This window comes from Lottia gigantea (genome assembly GCF_000327385.1).
Source record: "Lottia gigantea unplaced genomic scaffold LOTGIsca_44, whole genome shotgun sequence".
Taxonomy (NCBI): domain Eukaryota; kingdom Metazoa; phylum Mollusca; class Gastropoda; family Lottiidae; genus Lottia; species Lottia gigantea.
This window is the reverse complement of record NW_008709540.1, coordinates 1-22,053: the sequence shown is the minus strand read 5'-3', so window position 1 is coordinate 22,053 and position 22,053 is coordinate 1. Positions and strand designations below refer to the sequence as shown.

The window sequence follows — 22,053 nt, the reverse complement described above, 5'->3', positions numbered from 1 at the left end:
CGTTCGCTTCCAGCGGATGCTGATATCGCAAACTAGGTAGTAGTTGGTAGTCGTAGTAGTTGGTAGTTGGATTGTACATAAAATAACAAATTGCTTAATTAAATAGTAATTAATAATTATCTAATACATCCGGATGACGTCATCCGATTGATCCTTAATTGACTCATCAATTGAAATATATCCGCCCAATCAACATTTAAATCTTTTAAGCGTAGTTTTTGATAGATGTCAACCAGTTAGAAAATTCTCTGACTCTTCTTTTGCCTTGATAGACATTTGGACAATCGCTGCCCAATCGTGGCTGATTTTTACATTGTCTTTGGTTTTTCTGCAACAACTTAGATTCACAGTTAAGGATCTTTACTAACAGCTGGTCCTTGGCCAAACTTCTTAGCATTGATCTTTTCCGGATTATGCGTATCCGTTTACAGTTGGGTCGACTGGAATTATGAGTGAAGATGACTCATTCAAAATAACCAGACTTTCACTCGCCTATCAAGATCGGCCGACATTTGCTTTACGTTACCAAGCAAATGACGTCATGTTAGGAACCGACGCTCTAACCGACTGTGCTAGAACCTCACAAAATAACAGAAGGGCATAGCACTGGTTCCATTTGATTTTATCTACCCAATAGGGTTCAGAAGTAATATTTTGGTTACGTCAATATCATTGATAATTCTTTTTTACAAATAACAGGATAAGGTTTCGATTACTTTGTTAAAAAATGATTCCATAATTTTGACATCACCGAAAATGTTCTTCAAATTTATTAGTTCGTTTAGTATAAATATATAGAATTTTATAATCCATAATATAAGTAAATCCCACTCTTGGTTCATATTGAAAATGATTAAATAGAGGCACAATATGACGCAAAGCTCAATTTCTTTCGATACTAAAAATATGTAGAACAGTACATTAGCGAATTTACGCCTTCACTCATATGGTGTAGAATATTAGGACATAAATCCCTAATTCTTTCATTGGATCAATAAGGGTACAGAACCGGAGGACATAATCCTCACACAATTATTTTTATTTTGACCCCAGAGCAGCCCCCAAATCCACCCACACCACCTTTAATATGATAAGGGTGCGTTAGTATGATTCAACCCCAGTGAAACTGATATCGTCTAGTCAGCCCAGTTACCCGAGGCCGTACAAGTTTTCTAATGACAGAATGAGGAAGAGGGTTAAAGAGCGGAAGTATTTAAGAAAGTTCACGGGTTAATGATCAGAGTGTTTATGACTGGCCGCAAGGTGAATGAAGTTCACTCACACTGTGTGTAGTGCAGTAGCAGAAACAAAGCTTTCATCTCAGGTAAAAATTTAGAATTTGTCTAATAATTGTCCAAATTGGCTGATAATTAGTTTATCTATGGGCGAAATTTCTGATTTGTCCGGCATCTTTCAAAGTTAGTTCTGGCTGACACAAAATGAACCAAGTCATTGAAATACAGCTGGCGTAAAATTGGGTGTTAGTTTTAAAACATTTGTTGTTGGCGTTGACTTCTATAAATTTACTATCTAGGATTCATTTTGTCAAAATCATTTTTGAATCATCTTTCTTGCATTCATCTTTTCAAAAACAGCTTGTATTCTATTCTTGAAAAGGTTCCTTTCATTCCGTTCTCTTCCCACATTTTGTTATTATTCTTGTTTGTTTTTTTTTGCAGGTCGAAGTACAAGAAGAATATGATTGGAAATTTATTGACTGTCTCGTGTGTTGTGTGTCTCATCGCGTCCGTCAACGGTGGAGTTTGGCACGGTGTGGTATTGTCACCCGTCATACCCGTAACGCATGTGATTCCTGTCATGCCCGTAGTAGTAAGACCGTTATATGCCCCTTACGGTTATGGATTATTTGGTATGGGATTCGGTGCTCGACCGAGAAATAGATTTGGATACAACATGATGAATCAATTTAATTCTGGATTTGATCAAAGGTGGTCAGATCCGTGGGACAATCGAGGGACCACCAGCGATTTGCTTCCCAACACTTTCGAGAACAATCAAAACGTAATGTCTCCACCTAATGGCAATCGAATAGGAATATTAAATGCTCCGATTGGTTCACCTAACCCTGGACCACCGAACACTTTCCCCAATATACCAGTGCCAAACGCAAATGATGCGTTTCCTGATTTGGTAATGCCTAAACCTGGTTTTGTGGATTTGACAGATAAAGTGTTACGAGGGGACGCTGCAGTGGTGTAATAAGAGACGTGTTGTGTATTTTTTTTAAATGTTCAAAAGTCATTCGTTTATTCTAGTAAAGATTGGCAGGATTTTTCTCTTACAGTGTGAAAAAGGGTCTGATGATGAAATGTGAGCAAAACGCAGGTTTCTTTTCATGATATAGATGGTCTACTGGCAATATTGAATTTAGTATTCCAGATAGACCTAATATCAGTAGAAGTGGAGTTATTGTATTAACAATGTTGTTTTCTAGAATGTTTAAAACATGACCAAAATAGAATTTTATTTGGTTTCATGTGTATCGGGGACACTGATAGCCTCGATTTGCACCATTCCAACTTTCTGTCAGATGTTTGTGGGTTTTGCAATTTCATTAAAGCTAAGCGTGTTATGCAATAGTGACGTCATATACCACTAAGCGTTTCTATTTCAGGAACCACAGACTTTTGACGGAAAATTGGAATCTATTTAGAACTCCTGTAATCCAATATTCACCTATTATTTTTATTTCAAAATATTCTCTCCCTGAATTTCGTTTTATTATTTCGCCCTTATCTATGTTCATATTGGCAACTACGTAGTTGAATGAGAACTGGAGATTAAAGAACGGAAAGCAGAGTAAGTTTTGTCCTTGATGTTATTGAGCTTCTTTACTGAACACTTACTAGTAGGCTGTACTTGTAGTGTCAAGAACGTTGTTGTCATTACGACTTAAGATAAATATTACTTTTCTGACGTCTGCTTTAACCAATCAAATTTCTTCCATCTTTGCATTGTGTAAGTTAACACAAAAGGTTAATTTGACGTAAGTTCAAAAGGGCTGTCGTTAGACCCTAACTGAAGTAAAATATAAGCTAATAAAAAACGGAACGAAACTCTCACACTCTCATTAACAATGACGTATTCTAAATGAAAGTTGTTTGTAAAATAGATCTAAACTGGAAGCAGCAAACAGGGTATTTATTTGTTTTGTTGTATAAGATAATAAATTTCTTAGTACAGTATTAATATTTTGAAAAGTAAACTGTTATACAGAAGACCGAAACTGCCAAAAATGAAGATTAACCCTGTCTCTAATATTCTTTAATAATATGTTTTTTCACGTGAGATTCTAGTGAAGCTACTAAACATGCTCATGTAACCTTGTCAAGAGAAGCTACTAAACATGCTCATGTAACCCTGTCTAGTGAAGCTACTAAACATGCTCATATAACCTTGTCTAGTGAAGCTACTAAACATGCTCATGTAACCTTGTATAGTGAAGCTATTAAACATGCTCATGTAACCCTGTCTAGTGAAGCTACTAAACATGCTCATGTAACCTTGTCTAGTGAAGCTACTAAACATGCTCATGTAACCTTGTCTAGTGAAGCTACTATACATGCTCATGTAACCTTGTCTAGTGAAGCTACTAAACATGCTCATGTAACCTTGTCTAGTGAAGCTACTAAACATGCTCATGTAACCCTGTCTAGTGAAGCTACTAAACATGCTCAATGTAACCTTGTCTAGTGAAGCTACTAAACATGCTCATGTAACCTTGTCTAGTGAAGCTACTAAACATGCTCATGTAACCTTGTCTAGTGAAGCTACTAAACATGCTCATGTAACCCTGTCTAGTGAAGCTACTATACGTGCTCATGTAACCTTGTCTAGTGAAGCTACTAAACATGCTCATGTAACCATGTCTAGTGAAGCTACTAAACATGCTCATGTAACCTTGTCTAGTGAAGCTACTAAACATGCTCATGTAACCTTGTCTAGTGAAGCTACTAAACATGCTCATGTAACCTTGTCTAGTGAAGCTACTAAACGTGCTCATGTAACCTTCTCTAGTGAAGCTACTATACGTGCCCATATAACCTTGTCTAGAGAAGCTACTAAACGTGCTCATGTAACCCTGTCTAGTGAAGCTATCACTAAAATGTGTACCTTTAGTAGTGTACACAATTTCATGTGACCCTGATTTCAGCAACTTGTGCCCATTACCTAAGTACCCCAGACTTGGGCCAAGGATCGTAGGACGAGGAGTTGTAGGATTAAGGTTAATTTTGACATTGCTTTTTTGATGTTTTTTTTTCGATTTTCTACCAGGTTTCTTTTTGCCAGTAATGGTCTGCCATAATAACAACTATGCCTCTTGGCATTGATCTTTCGCGGATTATCCGTACCCATTTACAGCTGGGCCATCTGGAATAATGAGGAAAGACAACTTATTCAAGATAAACAGACTTTCTACGACCCCGATTTGAACGAAGTAAGCAAGCAAATGAATTCATGTAATGTTCCCAAAGGTTAAACCGACTTACCCTGACCCCTGTTTGTTGTGTTCGCTTATCGGTACACGGGGCCAAGGTTTATGGAATGGCGGACCAGTTTATAACCGACTGTCCTACAGAACCCCTACAATCGAGATAAGTGGATATAAATACGAGTCAGTGTTACAGTAAACATTCAACAAAAGAGAAAAATGTACTAGGAATATAAATTTTATTTCATCTCGTTCACCATCAATATTATACAAAAAACACAGTAAAACTACAGTTTCTTTACACTGCTGGAGCACTATTTCCCATCATTCCTTGCATAGCTGACATCCCTGGCATAGATGGCATTCCTGGCATAGCTGACATCCCTGGCATAGCTGACATTCCTGGCATAGCTGACATCCCTGACATAGCTGACATTCCTGGCATAGGTGGCATCCCTGGCATAGAAGGCATTCCGATTCCAGCAGCACCCATTCCAAATCCAGGGAGTCCTTGCATACCACCCATTCCCATGCCACCCATGCCTCCAAAACCGCCCATGCCGCCCATACCGCCCATGCCACCCATACCGCCAAATCCTCCCATACCGCCAAATCCTCCCATGCCGCCAAATCCTCCCATGCCGCCAAATCCTCCCATGCCGCCAAATCCGCCCATTCCACCAAATCCGCTCATTCCACCAAATCCACCCATTCCACCAAATCCACCCATTCCACCAAATGGGTTCATCATTCCAAAGTCATTTCCAAAGTCCATGTCCATGCCCATGCCCATTCCTGGCATTCCCATACCGCCCATACCCATTCCTGGCATTCCCATGCCGCCCATTCCCATGCCTCCCATTCCCATGCCTCCCATGCCCATTCCGCCCATGCCCATAAACTGGGCGTGGACGGTCATGGAACCGACGAGAAGGCATACGATTTGAGCAACAAATGACAACATTTTGACCTGAAATGAATAGAATATAAAATAGGTTATTATTTATAGTTCTGATATAACCTTTCTGTATCACATCGTCACAATGTCAAGCTATTACAGCTATTACTTCGTCTAATATCTTGACTGTAAAGCCAGTATTAGTATCAAGGAATGCAGCGATTTGATTGGATTGTATGTTAGCGAATCAGGCTTATTGTTTACAGACTTTCTGTTGAGAACTCTGTGATTGGCTGTATTTTATAACGTTCAAACTAACCAAATCGCTCCATTTACGTCAATACATGAAAGGTCGCTGTTGCAGTCGAGGTATAACTTCGTAATAGCTTGACATGTTAAAGTTTTGGTATTGTCGGTCTGAAATTTATCTATCAGCTGATGAAGTAAAAAATATACAGATAGCTGTCATATAGCTTTATCATATGGTAAAGTAAAAATTTAGACATATAGCTATACAGATAGCTGTATTTGAGCTCTATCAGCAGGTAAAGTAAATAAATATTTTAGATGACTATACAGATAGCTGTATTTGAGCTCTATCAGCCGGTAAAGCACAATTTGACATGGCTACATAGATATATATATAGCTGTAATTGAGGTCTGGTAAATGACAAATAGAGATAACGATACAGATGGAGATCTATCAGCTGGTAAAGTAAATATTTGATGACTATATAGTAGTAATTGAGCTCAGCTAGTAAAGCATAAATTGATATACAGAGGGCTGAAATTAAGCTCTATCAGCTGGTAAAGTAAATATTTAGATGACTATACTGATAGCTAAAACTAAGCTCTATTAGCAGAAAATGCACATATATGATGACTATACTGATAGCTGAAATTGAGCTTTATCAGCTGGTAATATGAATTTTGAGATTACTTTACTGAAAGTGAAAAGAAATGTGACTTCCTAAAATGCTTTTAATTCGTTGCATTCAAAACTGACTTTCTCCGATGTTATTACTTGCAGATATATAAGCATTTTCATGGATAAATATATATATATAATACGAAAATACAATATTTTAACTGTTAAAATAGTGCTCAATACATCAATTGTAGAGTGATATAGAAATACCACTGTTAAAATAGTGCTCAATACATCAATTGTAGAGCAATATAGAAAGACCACTGTTAAAATAGTGCTCAATACATCAATTGTAAAGCAATATAGAAATACCACTGTTAAAATAGTTCTCAATACATCAATTGTAGAGTCATAAAGAAATACCACTGTTAAAATAGTGCTCAATACATCAATTGTAGAGCAATATAGAAAGACCACTGTTAAAATAGTGCTCAATACATCAATTGTAAAGCAATATAGAAATACCACTGTTAAAATAGTTCTCAATACATCAATTGTAGAGTCATAAAGAAATACCACTGTTAAAATAGTGCTCAATACATCAATTGTAGAGTGATATAGAAATATTACTGTTAAAATAGTGCACAATACATCAATTGCAGAGCAATATAGAAATACCACTGTTAAAATAGTGCTCAATACATTAATTGTATAGCGATATAGAAATACCACTGTTAAAATAGTGCACAATACATCAATAGCAGAGCAATATAGAAATACCACTGTTAAAATTTTTTTAGGTTCTGTTTTAATGTCTCTGTATATGATACGTCTCTGGCCTCTCAGTATAAATTCCTGTTGAATATAACGTATTGATATATCAGTAATGTTAGTAAGCCTACCTTAGGGTGAGATGAATATTTCAGAATGAATGCAAGTTTAATAAATGTATAGTATTTATAGTGTTAAATTACATACATTAGTTTGGACGAGTGTCATCATTAGCCCGTAATATACATGGCCTAAAGACGATCAGGCCTTCTCTCTAGTCCGAAACAGTCGGGGACAATAAATGGAAACACAAATGTACAGGATCATTTAAAAACCAGGCCACGTATTCCGGAAACGATCTTAGCGCCAGGATATTATAGAAACATTGTTAAAAGCTAAGACCCCAGGACATCCTAGTGCTAAGATCGTTTCGGGAATACGTAGCCCGGACACCAGGAGTTCCTCATGGAATAGTAGTTTCGGGTTTCCTCTGTCGTTGATGCATGTCTCGACATCTAGATATTCGGATACGAAAGCAAAATACCACATGCTTCCCGTGAACATAAAAGATACTCGCCATTTTCTTGCGAAATTGCTATCATTGTACACTGCATAACGTTGAATGAGATTAATATCTAAATCTTAATCTGGAGTAGAAAATTTGCCGAGAATTTCTCGATTTCATCTATTCATACATATATAACAACCTTACTTCGAACTATGCCAAATTAATTTCATGTTTCAAACAGTTACATTGCAAAAACCACAAACTTTTTGCATTTAATGCGTGAAATAAATGGTAGAAGAAGAAGAAAGGGAAGAGGAAGAAGAAGAGGTTCTTATATAAACTTATTGAAAATTGTAAAAATGAACCACTGACGAATTAACAGTCGTTCTATAACAGAAACCACCAACACAGTGTTTTTCAAGTTAAACGGTATTTAATGTGTTTTTAGTTGAAAGCAGAGTGTTTCGGAATATCTAGATGGTCTGATTGGTAATTACAGAAAGTGTATGGGTTTAAAGATTTAAATTAATTATCTTAGTCTAATCAGCTAATTGGTTTTATTTTAATCAATATCAAAATTATTCAACATTACACAATTCACCAGGAAGTCGATTTTCTTCGATATCTTTTTTTACTCTTTTTATAATTTGTGTGTCAATTTTGGAGGCACAACGTCAAAGATTGAAATTCTTTGGACGATTTAGAAAAAAGAGGTTAAGAGCATGAAATATTTTAGAAGAAAGAAAAATACATCTGAATACGTTCTTAGATAAACACCTGTTTTCCTCGACTATCTCATAAAATGGCGTGAGGCATGAGCCATCGAACATACTAGTAATCAAAGGGATTGGGGTGGGGGCAAAAAAAATGATGCCCTAATACAGAAGCAAGGATGGGTAAAGAGTTGTGAATTTCAGTGTGTGTCGGAATGGTTTTTTTTTTGAGTGGGACGGGGGTCGTCAGAAATGTTTTTTTTAAAGTCTATATGCCCTAATAGAGAAACGGGGAGGGATGCCAAGGCGTCACTAATTCCAATAATATACCCTAGAGCAAAGTTGTTGCTATACAATTTCAGTGGAAGTTCTATTGTGAATTTCAGAATTTCTGTAGAAGAAGACAGGGGAGTTTTTTTTTGTTGATAATATGGAAGAGAATACGAAAAAATAGAATTACACCTCTGCAGAGGTTTGAATTATTTTTTATTTAACCTTTTTTGTATCTTTATTTATTTAACCATATTGTTATGTGTTTTATATTGAATTCATCTCTATTGTTCTATTTATTACTTCAATTAATATTTAATTTTTATCAATTACTTAACCTTAACTTTTTATATTGTTCATTATTTAACTTTATATTTAATATTAAACTCAGAGTAACGGGATATATTTCAATTTCATAACATAACAAATAATGGATTCATGATTTGGAAATATCCTAAACGATTTCACATTCACTTTGCATTTCAACCGAGTAAAATTCTAAATTCTTTACCTATAAGAAACGACAAGAACTTGTATATTTTACTGGTATATATCTAAATTACCCTCATCAAAATCAGGCCAAGTCAAAATTTATTTCACAGATTAAATTCCACAGCTCTATTTGACTGTCTCACAAGCAGACGACATTTCGGATTGAAAAATAATCTAGGTTTGGACATGCGTTCTATCAAAATAGAACTAATATCATATGACCGAAGTAGGCGTATGGGAGGTAAAGTGTAGTAAGCGGACAGTATAGGGCTAGTTGGCCTATATGGTGAATTTAGTAGTTCAATCCCGACATAGGTCAAGATATACCTTCCTAATTTTCTACCCTATTTCCTCCTTGTCAGTGATGCAGGTCAGAGGGACTGAGAAAAAGCGACTAGATCCCTCGATAATGTCACTGTCCTAGCAAGATTACCCTCACTGCCCACTGTATGGAGGTATCCGTTTTCATTAGCCCAAAGGGTGCAGAAAATAGGACGAAAAACTTCATTTTATTGTGAATTTAATGTACTCTTAATTTGTGGTCTGAAAACTATTAGGATGATAAATAGAGTTATTCCCCATTATAAACACATGGATAAAAGAGAAACTGAAAGTAGTAATAGGATTATAGAAGTTGAAATTGGAGAAAAATTAACCTGTACACAACTAAGATACTTCTAAGTGTGAAAAAGACTAAATATTCCTGATTTTAAACTAAAATTGCCATGGAAAAACTAGATAAAACGTGTAGTATTTGTTTACATGATCGTAAACAACCTAAAATATTGACATGTTTACATGTTTATTGTTGTCAATGTTTACTTGATTACGTCAACAAATCTCTCAAAGACGGACAATTTCCGTGTCCTTTATGTCGTGTACAAATTCAACTTCCTTCAGGTGGAGTCGAGGAATTTAAGAATTTATCTGAAGGTGATGACGTCAGTGGGGTTGATGACGTAGTGGACGCTATTACAGAAACTGATGACCTATCAAATATGAATGACGTAGCATCTCCAGCAGCAGAATTAGGTCTCTGTGACGTGTGTGAAAGTCAAACTAGTGTAAATTATCGATGTAAAGATTGTAAACAGAATATTTGTGACTCGTGTAAAAAAATTCACAGCAAAATTCCTGTCACTAAAAATCACGTGATCATTGATTTTGTTGATGGAATTGAAGAAGAAGAAATATCGGAACACAGTAACCATGGTAACCAGAGTCCTGTAGACCCGTGTCCTGTACATACATCTAAACTGATTGAAATTTATTGTGTGGGATGTAAAACCTGTGTTTGTTTACAATGTTATGTTGATGAGAGTAATAGAGGTGTTCACAATGGACACCGGATATTGAATTTAGACAATAAAGATACCCAAACCAAGTTACGAGAAAATTTAAAATGTTTAAATACTAATTTACAGGCTCAGATCGACCGTTTACAGAAATTTTCAGATCACCTGACATCTAAACTGAGTGAGATTGATATTTGTAGTGAGGAGGCGTGTAACAAGGTGGATCAACAAGTCCAGCTCATTTCTAAATTGGTCCAATCTCGAGCTGAACAAATTAAAACTCAAATCAACAATACTCGACACGAGGAAAGAAACAAGTTGGAAATTTTGAGAAAAGAAATGGAAATGTCCATCACTGAACTAAAATCAGCCATTAAAGATTCTCTGATTACCCTAGAAGGAGAGTCGGTTGTTAAAATTGTAGAAAGAAATGAGAGAAATAGAAATGATGAAATGAAAGTTAAACAGAAAGATTTGGTCGTTCCTGATTTACAATTTCCGAGTTTTCTTCCTGGAAGTGACGTCAGAGATGAGGTCGGGAGATTGGTTGGCGAATGTAAAAATTTAAAACTACAAAACTTTACACTAAAATTTAATACAAAAACTATTTCCCGAGGATCTTTAGATAGTAAAATTGAATTGTTTGATTTTGTGGATTTGGTTTGGTGTTTGTCTGCAGACTGTAAAGATGATGGCCGTCTTAGTATGTATATGTTTTTGATCAAATCGAAGACAGAAAAAGAGATGAAAGTAAAAATTAAATACAGTTTTACAATTCTCAATAAAGTCGAAAGTAAATCTCGTTCAAAAAACTTTAATACTGAAGAATTTTCCACCAGAAAAGGTCATGGATGCGGCCGTAGCAACTTAATTAATATCAAAGAATTGAAAAATCCTGACGATGGATTCGTAGACAAAGATGGGAATTTTTCTATTAGACTATCAATTCAACAAGTGTAAGGGAAGCCTGAGTGACCCACCCTGCCCCCCTTTTTCCTCTCTCTTATCTTTCTTCACCAATCTCTCTTCTACCCTTCTCCCATCTCCTTCCCCCCTTTCTCTTTCTCCTACACCCCTTCTCCCCACCCTCTCTTCCTTTTCTCTCTCTTCTCCCCCCCCCCTTCTTCCTCTCCTTTCCCTTCCCCTCTTCTCCTTCCCCCTCTTCCTCTCCCCCCCCTTCCCCTTCTTCCTCTCCTTCCACTTCCCCTCCCCCCCTTTCACGCCCCTCTCTCTCCTCTCCCCCCTTCATTGTTCCTATCCCTCTTCTTATCTCCCCTCCCCCTCACTTCCTCTTGTTTCTTTCCTTCTCCTCTCCACCCTCACTCTCTCCTCTCAACCCTCTCTCCTCTCCACCTCATTTATATCCCAATGACCCTACCGTATGTTTATATTGTTTAATTTGTTCGATCATTATATAGAATAAAAATTGTATTTCATATCATTTTGTAATATTATTTTATATATAATAGATATATATTCTGGATAACTTCAGTGAAATAATTACGTTACGACGTTTCAGAAATAATACTCTTGTCTTTATCAAGTATGAAAAGGATAAAGTCGTTTTAATATTCTCTTGTTGACGGAGCTCAAAATAAGTCCTTCAGAATTAAAATTGAACGTCGATTTAGCCAGTAATTGTTAAAAAATACGTACCGTGTCACTTCCTTGACGTACTAAACATATTTAGGTAGTCATGACGTCATATAAGAACTGCTATTCAATCGTAAAAATGACCTGGAAGTGACGTCATGTTACTTTTTTGTTGAATTGCAGGGGAATTATACATTGAGTAGGCCTACTATGCACAACTGAAAATGAGCTCTAACATCTAGTAAACGGCCTACAGTTTTTCCCAACGTCTAGTCGATTTTGCCAGCATTTGAGACCTACATCACAGACACATAACATATTTGAAAATAAGCAGATATCTTCTCGACGCCACCCTAGATTAAACCTAGGACAAGATTAGGGAAACTGAAGATATAAAGTGTTAAGTTCAATGACAATCAGTTGCTGGATTAAAATTTGGCTCATTATTATTTGTCATTCGGATTGAGGATTCGGGCATGATTAAAGTAGAATGTACTTCTCAAACTTATTCAATTAGAGTATATATTCATCAGTGGACTTACCTGGTGTCATACATATACAACAGAATCAGATAAATCCATAAAACAACGTAATAGTCGTTTTTCAATAATACCGTAGTTTTAAGGCCAATTTCTTCGTTTTATGAATTTATTAGATTATACAGGTATTCTGTTGATTAGTTATGACACTAGGTAGGTTTAAAGATGAAAATATACTCTTATTGACCAGATTTGAGAAGTTGAATTTTATATTCATTCTAAGAGATAGTATCTCTTTAACAACCAGTTAGCTCCTATTAATATTCCTCCACTAACCTAAGTAGGTCGACATAAAATAAGTTATTTTACCAAAAAGTAAATTCTCGAAATCTGTAAATTATTTCTATCACATTTAATCCTTTCCAACAAATTCTGTTTTAGAATGAGATATTAACTTAATACATTTCGACATTCTTTGTTACTGGTTAAAACACAATTAAAATCTGGTAAGAATTAATTAATAAAATAACAAAAAATATCTACAACCAATCAAAATTAACGTTACAATTACAAATATCTAAATATATATTGGTGTTAAAGGTCATTCTGAAGCTATACTATCACAACTATCTTAAAATGGACGTGATATTCGGATGGGATATCAGAACTTGGTTTAGGACACGACAACAATGTCTAACAATAACAAATATTCACATTAGCTATCATTTTTTCCTTTGTGCTAATTCAAATTCGTGTGTGACTTTTATATCATAATAAACACCATTGCCTGATCACTAAAACATTAGGCAGAGAAATTCTAATCAATGACAATGTTATGTATTGACGTCATTGTTTCAACAATCATGTAGAAAGTCGCGCATGTTGAAAAGTAAAAATAGATTCTACTATTAAATTTATACCAAATTCTTATTAATATCAAATTGGCATATTTATTAAAGTAAGTCCTTAGGGTTGTTGTATTAAAATTCTGATAGAAAAATGACCATCTTTGTCCACAAAACCATTTTCGGGATTTTTTAATTCTTTGAGATTAATAAAATTGTTATAGCCATACCCAGGACCACCTGCTTCAAACTCATCAGAGGATGGAAGTCGAGATCGAGATTCTCCTGCGACTTTATTTAGAATAGTAAAACCAGATATAACTTTTACTTTCTTCTTGTCTCTTGTCTCATTGTCGCTTGTCTCATTGTCTCTTGTCTCATTGACACTTGTCTCATTGTCGCTTGTCTCATTGTCGCTTGTCTCATTGTCGCTTGTCTCATTGTCTCATTGTCTCTTGTCTCATTGACACTTGTCTCAGATAAACAAAGATAGACACCACACCAGAGTTTCAACATCATTATTACAGCGTACCTTCACATACCATTTAAATTCACCAAAATTAAAATACCTTTTTACAAAGCTACAAGAAATTGTATTTATGTTATATTCCAGTGTAAAATTTGGTTGTTTGAAATTTTTGCATTCGCCAACCAATCTCCCGACCTCATCTCTGACGTCACTTCCAATAAGAAAACTCGGAAATTGTAAATCAGGAACGACCAAATCTTTCTGTTTAACTTTCATTTCATCATTTCTATTTCTCTCATTTCTTTCTACAATTTTAACAACCGACTCTCCTTCTAGGGTAATCAGAGAATCTTTAATGGCTGATTTTAGTTCAGTGATGGATATTTCCATTTCTTTTCTCAAAATTTCCAACTTGTTTCTTTCCTCGTGTCGAGTATTGTTGATTTGAGTTTTAATTTGTTCAGCTCGAGATTGGACCAATTTAGAAATGAGCTGGACTTGTTGATCCACCTTGTTACACGCTTCCTCACTACAAATATCAATCTCACTCGGTTTAGTTTAGATGTCAGGTGATCTGAAAATGTCTGTAAACGGTCGATCTGAGCCTGTAAATTAGTATTTAAACATTTTAAATTATCTCGTAACTTGGTTTGGGTATCTTTATTGTCTAAATTCAATATCCGGTGTCCATTGTGAACACCTCTATTACTCTCATCAACATAACATTGTAAACAAACACAGGTTTTACATTCCACACAATAAATTTCAATCAGTTTTTATATGTATGTACAGGACACGGGTCTACAGGACTCTGGTTGCCATGGTTACTGGGTTCCCAAATTTCTTCTTCAATTCCATCAACAAAATCAATAATCACGTGATTTTTAGTGACAGGAATTTTGCGATGACCTATCTTACAGTTCTCACAAATACTCTGTTTACAATCTTTACATCGATATTTTACACTAGTTTGACTTTCACATACGCCACAGAGACCTAATTCTGCTGCTGGAGATGCTACGTCATTCATATTTGACACGTCATCAGTTTCTGTATCTATTTCGTCATCACTTCCATCACCTTCAGGAAAATCCTGAAATTCCTGACTCCACCAGAAGGAAGTTGAATTTGTTCACGAGATAGAGGACACGGAAATTGTCCGTCTTTGAGAGATTTGTTGACGTAATCAAGTAAACATTGACAACAATAAACATGTAAACATGTCAATATTTTAGGTTGTTTACGATCATGTAAACAAATACTACATGTTTTATCTAGTTTTTCCATGATAATTTTAGTTTAAAATCAGGAATAGTCTTTATCACACCAAGCAGGTTAATTTTGGTCAAACTCAAGTCTACTTTCAGTTTCGTCACTCGATGTATTAAAATCCTAGTTTCATTTTAATCTTTAAAACCTTAAGTTGACTTAATTATCAAGTATGACGTCTTAGAATCCTACTTTTACTTTCTGTTTCTATTTTTTTTTGTCGCTATAGTTAGTTTAATTCACTAGTAATAAATTAGTCACTATAATATAGTCTATAATATTAATTTAACACAGAATGTCTTAGTATCCTAATTGTAGTTCGACCAAGAAATATATTACAGCTTTACTTCCTCATTCACTGAATAATATCTCTACACTTTGATTGCAGTCTATTCATATCTTACACCTAGATTAACCAGTCTTTAGGTTGTCCTATATTTTAACCTCGCAGAATCCGAATATATATCTTCGGTGATAGCAGCAGCTTATTCTATTTCAACGTTTCCTTTTCTCCTTGTACAGTGACAGTTAAAAATATAACTTACATCTTTTCTTAGAAATCTACTTTCACTTTCCAGTATCTGTTGATTCGTTGAATATAGACTCAGACCACAAACAAATTCTACAGTAATGTAGTCCAATGTATATTAGAGACCTCTCTGTTTGATTACATGCATGTTTTCTGTCCTGATGTCGAACCCATGACACCTCAAAGCCCACCAGTGGCGTGGTGGCTCCAAATTGGCTGGAGGATCAGAAATTGTTTTGTACAGTGCGGTGTTAATAAAACATTTAAACACATGTTGTCAATAATGCAAAACTCGAAAAACAACTTCTAACTTATACTTTTATTGTAACGAAGATAAATTAATTCTTAATAAGAACATAGAACCGGAATATCGCTGAATTCTGTGTTTTTGACAGTTCTGACTTCGTTATGCGACCTTAAAAATTAGCTAAGAGCGTGTTAAGGTCGCCATTCCCCAGGCGTGGTATAAGCCAGAGCCACATAGCTCTGGTATAAGCGTGAAGCGAGCGTCAGATATCGTACGGTTGGTGCCATTCTCGCCAGTATTCGCCATTGAGATCGACAAGGAATCGAGAATGACCTTAGACAAGCGACAAAACATCTCCATAAACGCAATAAAAATCTAGCCAATAGGAAGTATTCGACATTTGACTCGTTTCAGGACAGAAAAGGTGCGTTCAGCTGTCGAAGAGATTCCTGGTTACTAGTTGGCATGTCTGTGTGTTCAGGGTCGTCATCGATTTCAATACTTTCAACTTCATCATTCTGTATCAAGATGTTGGCCAAACTTTTACTTTACCTTTAGAAATGCTTCTTCAAAATTCAAAATTTCTGCTGCACAGCGTACCAAAATCAAAATCATTATTCACACAGACAGCTTCAAGCTTTGGCCATAGATGTTCTGTTGTAATCAAATTCTGAAGATTTCTCTAAATTTATCGGATGTGAATATTAAAATGACGAAAATCTACGACTTTCTAACATACAGCTTCTGGTAACCTTCTAGAAACGAAATTCAAAATGTGCAAGTTTACAATGGCATTCACATTGGTAATAATAACAAGGCTGTTAATATTCCTGGATATACTACAACAAAAACAAAATCATAACTTACAAAATGTAGTTCCCAAATACGGTATTTAGTTAAATACAGACCGCCAATACAATTTTCAAGAATAAAAGTACAGGAATGAAAAATGGATGTTATCACAACTGCGAAATGTTCACCTTTAATGACGGGAAAGAAAAATATGATTCAACACTGTTTTTATAACATTTTAAATATCTAAAATCGAAATAAGAGAGGGCGCTGCTGTGCCAATTGCGGAGTTTTGCTGACAATTGGGCGCCCCTTACTATTTCGTCGTTGGTGACGGTTGCGTTATGTTGTATTTCAGGCAGCTAAATAAAGTTTTCTAGAACCAATAGTTACTTTGAAATTAATGGTCAACAATAAATGACCCGTACCGATAGTCGATAGTTATAATTTATATCTCTACATAATCACCTTTCAGGTTTGAACAATTTCCCAGTGGTAATTCACATCTTCGATGTCTGATTGACAGATTGTTGTGAGGAATTTTACTTTTGGCTAATCATAGGGGTATCGGAAAATGGGTCATTTTGACTCGCAAACTGCACTGCGATACCGCTTAAATTGAACCCTGTATATATGATTGATTAAATGATTGAACTTGTTGGCGGCACAAGTTTGTTTCAATTCCATTGAGATATCTCACTTAAGCTAAGCACTTTTCAGAAATCCCTACTAAATATATAAAACAAACCATATGATAGAACACATTTTAATCAATAATTTACATATTACATTAAACCGTGTTTAAAATACAACAAATTTTTTCCTACACGAACATGAAGTGTATAATTTGATAGTAACAAAAGTCTAAAGTTTGCATAACATATTTCTGAGATTATTCCGAAAAAAGTAAAAGTCCATTTAAAAGTCCTTCTATTATATATATTTAGGGACAGTTGTCACAAAAATAACATTATATGAATTCCAGATTTAAGATTAAGCTGATTAAATGAACTTATTCCACAATCAAATCAGATGATCGAAACAGTACAATCATTGTGAGTTAAATTTCGTAAAAAAGGAACAAAGGACCCAGGTTTCTGTCTAGTTGGTGGATGTGTTTGATTTAGCCCATTGTGAATGGGAATCGTCCTCCAAATGGTGATCCTCCAAATGGCGATCTTCCTCCCAGCATAGCGAAAGGAGATTGCCTGTTGAACATACTCATACCAATGTTAGCAAACGGATTGATATTAGCGTTCCTATTATTGGAATCATTGTTTGAAGACCCGCTATTGTTGGCATTATCAGAGGATGACTGCTGATTTGGTTGACCATTATTCATCAATTGTAATCTGGCCTGTAACATAGGGTTATTTATCATGTTCATTCCGGGGAAACCACCGGGAATTCCACTCCTCAATCCAGGAAATCCAAAAGGCATACCCCCTGATAATCCTGGCATACCCCCTGATAATCCTGGCATACCCCCTGATAATCCGGGAAATCCACCTGGAAATCTTGGAATTCCTCCAGGCATTCCCCCGGATGATCCGAACATTCTATTTTGCATACCAAGTTGCATTCCTGGCATTCCATTTGGCATACCTGGCATTCCGTTTGGCATTCCTGGCATTCCAATTGACATACCTGGCATTCCATTTGGCATACCTGTCATTCCATTTGGCATACCAGGCATTCCATTTGGCATACCTGGCATTCCATTTGGCATCCCATTTGGCATCCCATTTGGCATTCCATTTGACATTCCCGGTATTCTATTGCATTCGGCATTCCATTGGGCATTCCATTTGACATTCCATTTGGCATTCCATTTGGCATTCCATTTGGCATTCCATTGGGCATTCCATTGGGCATTCCAGTCATTCTATTTGGCGGCATTCCGGGCATTCCCATTTGCATTCCAGGCATTCCCATTTGCATTCCGGGCATTCCCATTCCCGGCATAATTTGTGCATCTGTGCCGGCAATCAGACATAATATAGTTATTAAAGTTATCGCCATCATGACTGCTTGTCGGGTGTTGTTCTACAAAAAAAGAGGCGAAAGGTCTAAAAATTTGGCAATGATTATTTTGAAAATGTCGGCAATTGGTGTCTTATGAAGCCATTTTGACAAATCATTCAAAATCTCAATAAGAAACAAATGCCTGTCACAACTACTCTTCAATTGACCAGGTGAAAACAGTTATATACCTATCAAAACTGTTATTCATATCACAAGGAGAAAACAGATATACACTATCAAAACTTTATTCATATTCACAAGGAGAAAACTGACATATACCTATCAAAACTATTATTCATATCACAAGGAGAAAACAGTTATATACCTATCAAAATTATTATTCATATCACAAGGTGAAAACAGTTATATACCTATCAAAATTATTATTCATATCACAAGGAGAAAACAGATATATACCTATCAAAACTGTTATTCATATCACAAGGAGAAAACTGACATATACCTATCAAAACTATTATTCATATCACAAGGAGAAAACTGACATATACCTATCAAAACTTTTATTCATATTCACAAGGAGAAAACTGACATATACCTATCAAAACTATTATTCATATCACAAGGAGAAAACAGTTATATACCTATCAAAACTTTTATTCATATTCACAAGGAGAAAACTGACATATACCTATCAAAACTATTATTCATATCACAAGGAGAAAACTGATATATACCTATCAAAACTTTTATTCATATTCACAAGGAGAAAACTGACATATACCTATCAAAACTATTATTCATATCACAAGGAGAAAACCGACATATACCTATCAAAACTATTATTCATATCACAAGGAGAAAACAGTTATATACCTATCAAAACTGTTATTCATATCACAAGGAGAAAACCGACATATACCTATCAAAACTATTATTCATATCACAAGGAGAAAACTGACATATACCTATCAAAACTAGTATTCATATCACAAGGATAAAACAGATATACACCAATCAAAACTATTATTCATATCACAAGGAGAAAACTGATATATACCTATCAAAACTTTTATTCATATCACAAGGAGAAAACAGTTATATACCTATCAAAACTTTTATTCATATCACAAGGAGAAAACAGATATATACCTATCAAAACTTTTATTAATATCACAAGGAGAAAACAGGTATATACCTATCAAAACTATTATTCATATCACAAGGAGAAAGCAGATATATACCTATCAAAACTTTTATTCGTATCACAAGGAGAAAACAGATATATACCTATCAAAACTTTTATTCATATCACAAGGAGAAAACAGATATACACCTATCAAAACTTTTATTCATATCACAAGGAGAAAACTGACACATACCTATCAAAACTTTTATTCATATCACAAGGAGAAAACTGACACATACCTATCAAAACTTTTATTCATATCACAAGAAGAAAACAGATATACACCTATGAAAATTATTATTCATATCACAAGAAGAAAACAGATATATACCAATCAAACTATTATTCATATCACATTTCATATAAAATTGACATGTGCCCACCAAAACCAGTATTCTTATCACAACATCTACAGATCCATTAAATTATCTAATCGTGGTGGCGGAGACCGATAACCAATGCTATTAGGCTATATCCCAGTCAGTGTAATTGGTACATAATGTTTATTTCCATCTTGGTTTGTCAAAGCAATATCCCTTTCAGAGAGTCACATAGTTAATAACATCATTTTGATACGATCCCTAAAGAATTTAAACTAAGGAATCACACCACAATAAAATATACGAACCTTTAATCACGCTTATCAACACCTTGTGAGAAAGATTGAATTCTGATTTTTTATCCTCAGAGCGTTTGAAATGAGAGAGAATGATGGATTGGTCGACAAAATCACAAAATCGTGAGTTAAAATAGATTAAATTTAAGATGAACTTGGCCTCAAGATATTTCTAAGTTTAAAAACATTACCAATTTTTATTGAGATTATCCCTTTTAATTAATGTAGAGGTCGCTCTTTTCAAGTAAAATACTTACCGTCAATAAAGTATCTAAAATATGATACAAAATTAAAGTAACGCAATATATGTAAACCATCTAAAAGGGATACCGAGTTGATAGATCCAGTAACGCATTGGCTTCGGGTGTTCCGGCAGGGAAAAACATACCCTATACTTACGTAGGCAATACCCTTTCGAGATAACAAACCCAGTAACAGAGTTAAGCTGTCATTGAATAAAGTTTCTGGATTAAGACTCAAGGAATGGCCTTGGGACAGAATAAAGGGATATAGTGTTCTAAATATACATTTACTTGCCAAACGATTAAACTTATAATTCGAAATATTTTTAATAAATTGCCTGAAAAAAAAGCCTGCTTGGGATTTTCCATGTCAATCGGGAAGTGGTTTTATTATACAAAACCTCGAACCTCACACCTCGGCCCTGGAAAATCTTCTGGCCCCTGCTCGCCGTCCCCCTCCCCCCCCCCCCCATCATCTGATGTTTTCTAAAAACGCCACTGGCCCGTGCTCGCCCCACCCCCCTTTCCACTGTACTCTTGATTACTTTCATTATTTGCAACCATACGCAACTGGTGACAATACCTCAAAGTGTATTCATAATTTTGTATGTATTTGAATATTGAGTACAGGTTAGTTTTTGTGCACGTGTTTGTATATCTGTAAGTGGGAGTGTATATCAATCTATATACGTCATGAGGTAAAATAAAGACTGTAAACACCCAGGGCCTAATCAATTACACTGTTAATTAATCAAACATGTTAATAGGTTATACAGAATAACACCATGACATTTCTACTTCGTTCTTGTGAAATGAAAAAATATGGAATACGATTTGAAGGGACATTCCATTTTTTTGTGAAACATTGGCTTGGCTTTTTTATGACCTGATATTTTTAGTTGAAATCTTAGGAATAAGTAGGAGACATATTTCTCTACAACTAGGAGTTTATTTTACTCCAATCCGTACAGCAGTTTTGTAATAGCTTCCAAACAGCATAACCAACTTTTAAAGTTAACGTAAACTTACGTTTTTGAATAGTTTTGGCGTTAACATTTTTTTTTAATTACAAGTCTCAGATACGTTAAGGGACACATTTCTCTACATTTATAGTTTTCACAAATTTGAGCAAAAACGTTTTGGACCCACAAAAAGGGGAATGATATGATATATGAAATGAAATAATATGAAATGATATAAAATGAAATAATATAGAATGAAAATATATGAAATAATATGGAATGAAATAATATGGAATGAAATAATATAGAATGAAATTATATGAAATGAAATAATATGAAATGAAATAATATGAAATGAAATAATATGAAATAATATGAAATGAAATAATATAGAATGAAATAATATGGAATGAAATAATATGAAATGAAATAATATAGAATGAAATAATATGAAATAATATAGAATGAAATTATATGAAATAATATGGAATGAAATAATATAGAATGAAATTATATGAAATAATATGGAATGAAATAATATGGAATGAAATAATATAGAATGAAATAATA

General features: G+C 34.9%; 5 protein-coding genes across 5 annotated transcripts; 2 read left to right on the top strand and 3 right to left on the bottom strand.

The window, feature by feature from the left end:
• Positions 1-3,408: 3,408 nt before the first annotated feature.
• Positions 3,409-4,162, top strand: LOTGIDRAFT_123659 (hypothetical protein; the record flags this gene model as incomplete). The annotated part of the gene is given in 2 exon segments (XM_009060671.1): positions 3,409-3,700; positions 3,720-4,162. Coding segments are annotated over 2 exon segments (735 nt in total), but the record flags the coding sequence as incomplete, so codon positions are not given.
• Positions 4,163-4,767: 605 nt separating this feature from the next.
• Positions 4,768-4,935, bottom strand: LOTGIDRAFT_123451 (hypothetical protein; the record flags this gene model as incomplete). The annotated part of the gene is made up of 1 exon (XM_009060670.1): positions 4,768-4,935. A coding segment is annotated over one exon (168 nt), but the record flags the coding sequence as incomplete, so codon positions are not given.
• A 4,763-nt stretch (positions 4,936-9,698) lies between these two features.
• Positions 9,699-11,228, top strand: LOTGIDRAFT_164160 (hypothetical protein; the record flags this gene model as incomplete). Its single annotated transcript, XM_009060669.1, has 1 exon — positions 9,699-11,228. The coding sequence occupies one exon, from the start codon at positions 9,699-9,701 to the stop codon at positions 11,226-11,228; it is 1,530 nt and encodes a 509-aa protein (XP_009058917.1).
• Positions 11,229-14,710: 3,482 nt separating this feature from the next.
• LOTGIDRAFT_123530 (hypothetical protein) lies at positions 14,711-14,941 on the bottom strand (the record flags this gene model as incomplete). Its single annotated transcript, XM_009060668.1, has 1 exon — positions 14,711-14,941. The coding sequence occupies one exon, from the start codon at positions 14,939-14,941 to the stop codon at positions 14,711-14,713; it is 231 nt and encodes a 76-aa protein (XP_009058916.1).
• A 2,303-nt stretch (positions 14,942-17,244) lies between these two features.
• Positions 17,245-20,392, bottom strand: LOTGIDRAFT_233792 (hypothetical protein). Its single transcript, XM_009060667.1, has 3 exons — positions 20,292-20,392; positions 18,304-18,537; positions 17,245-18,271 (listed from the first exon to the last, which is right to left on the bottom strand). The coding sequence occupies exons 2-3, from the start codon at positions 18,514-18,516 to the stop codon at positions 17,615-17,617; spliced, it is 870 nt and encodes a 289-aa protein (XP_009058915.1). The 5' UTR covers positions 18,517-18,537; positions 20,292-20,392; the 3' UTR covers positions 17,245-17,614.
• Positions 20,393-22,053: the final 1,661 nt, after the last annotated feature.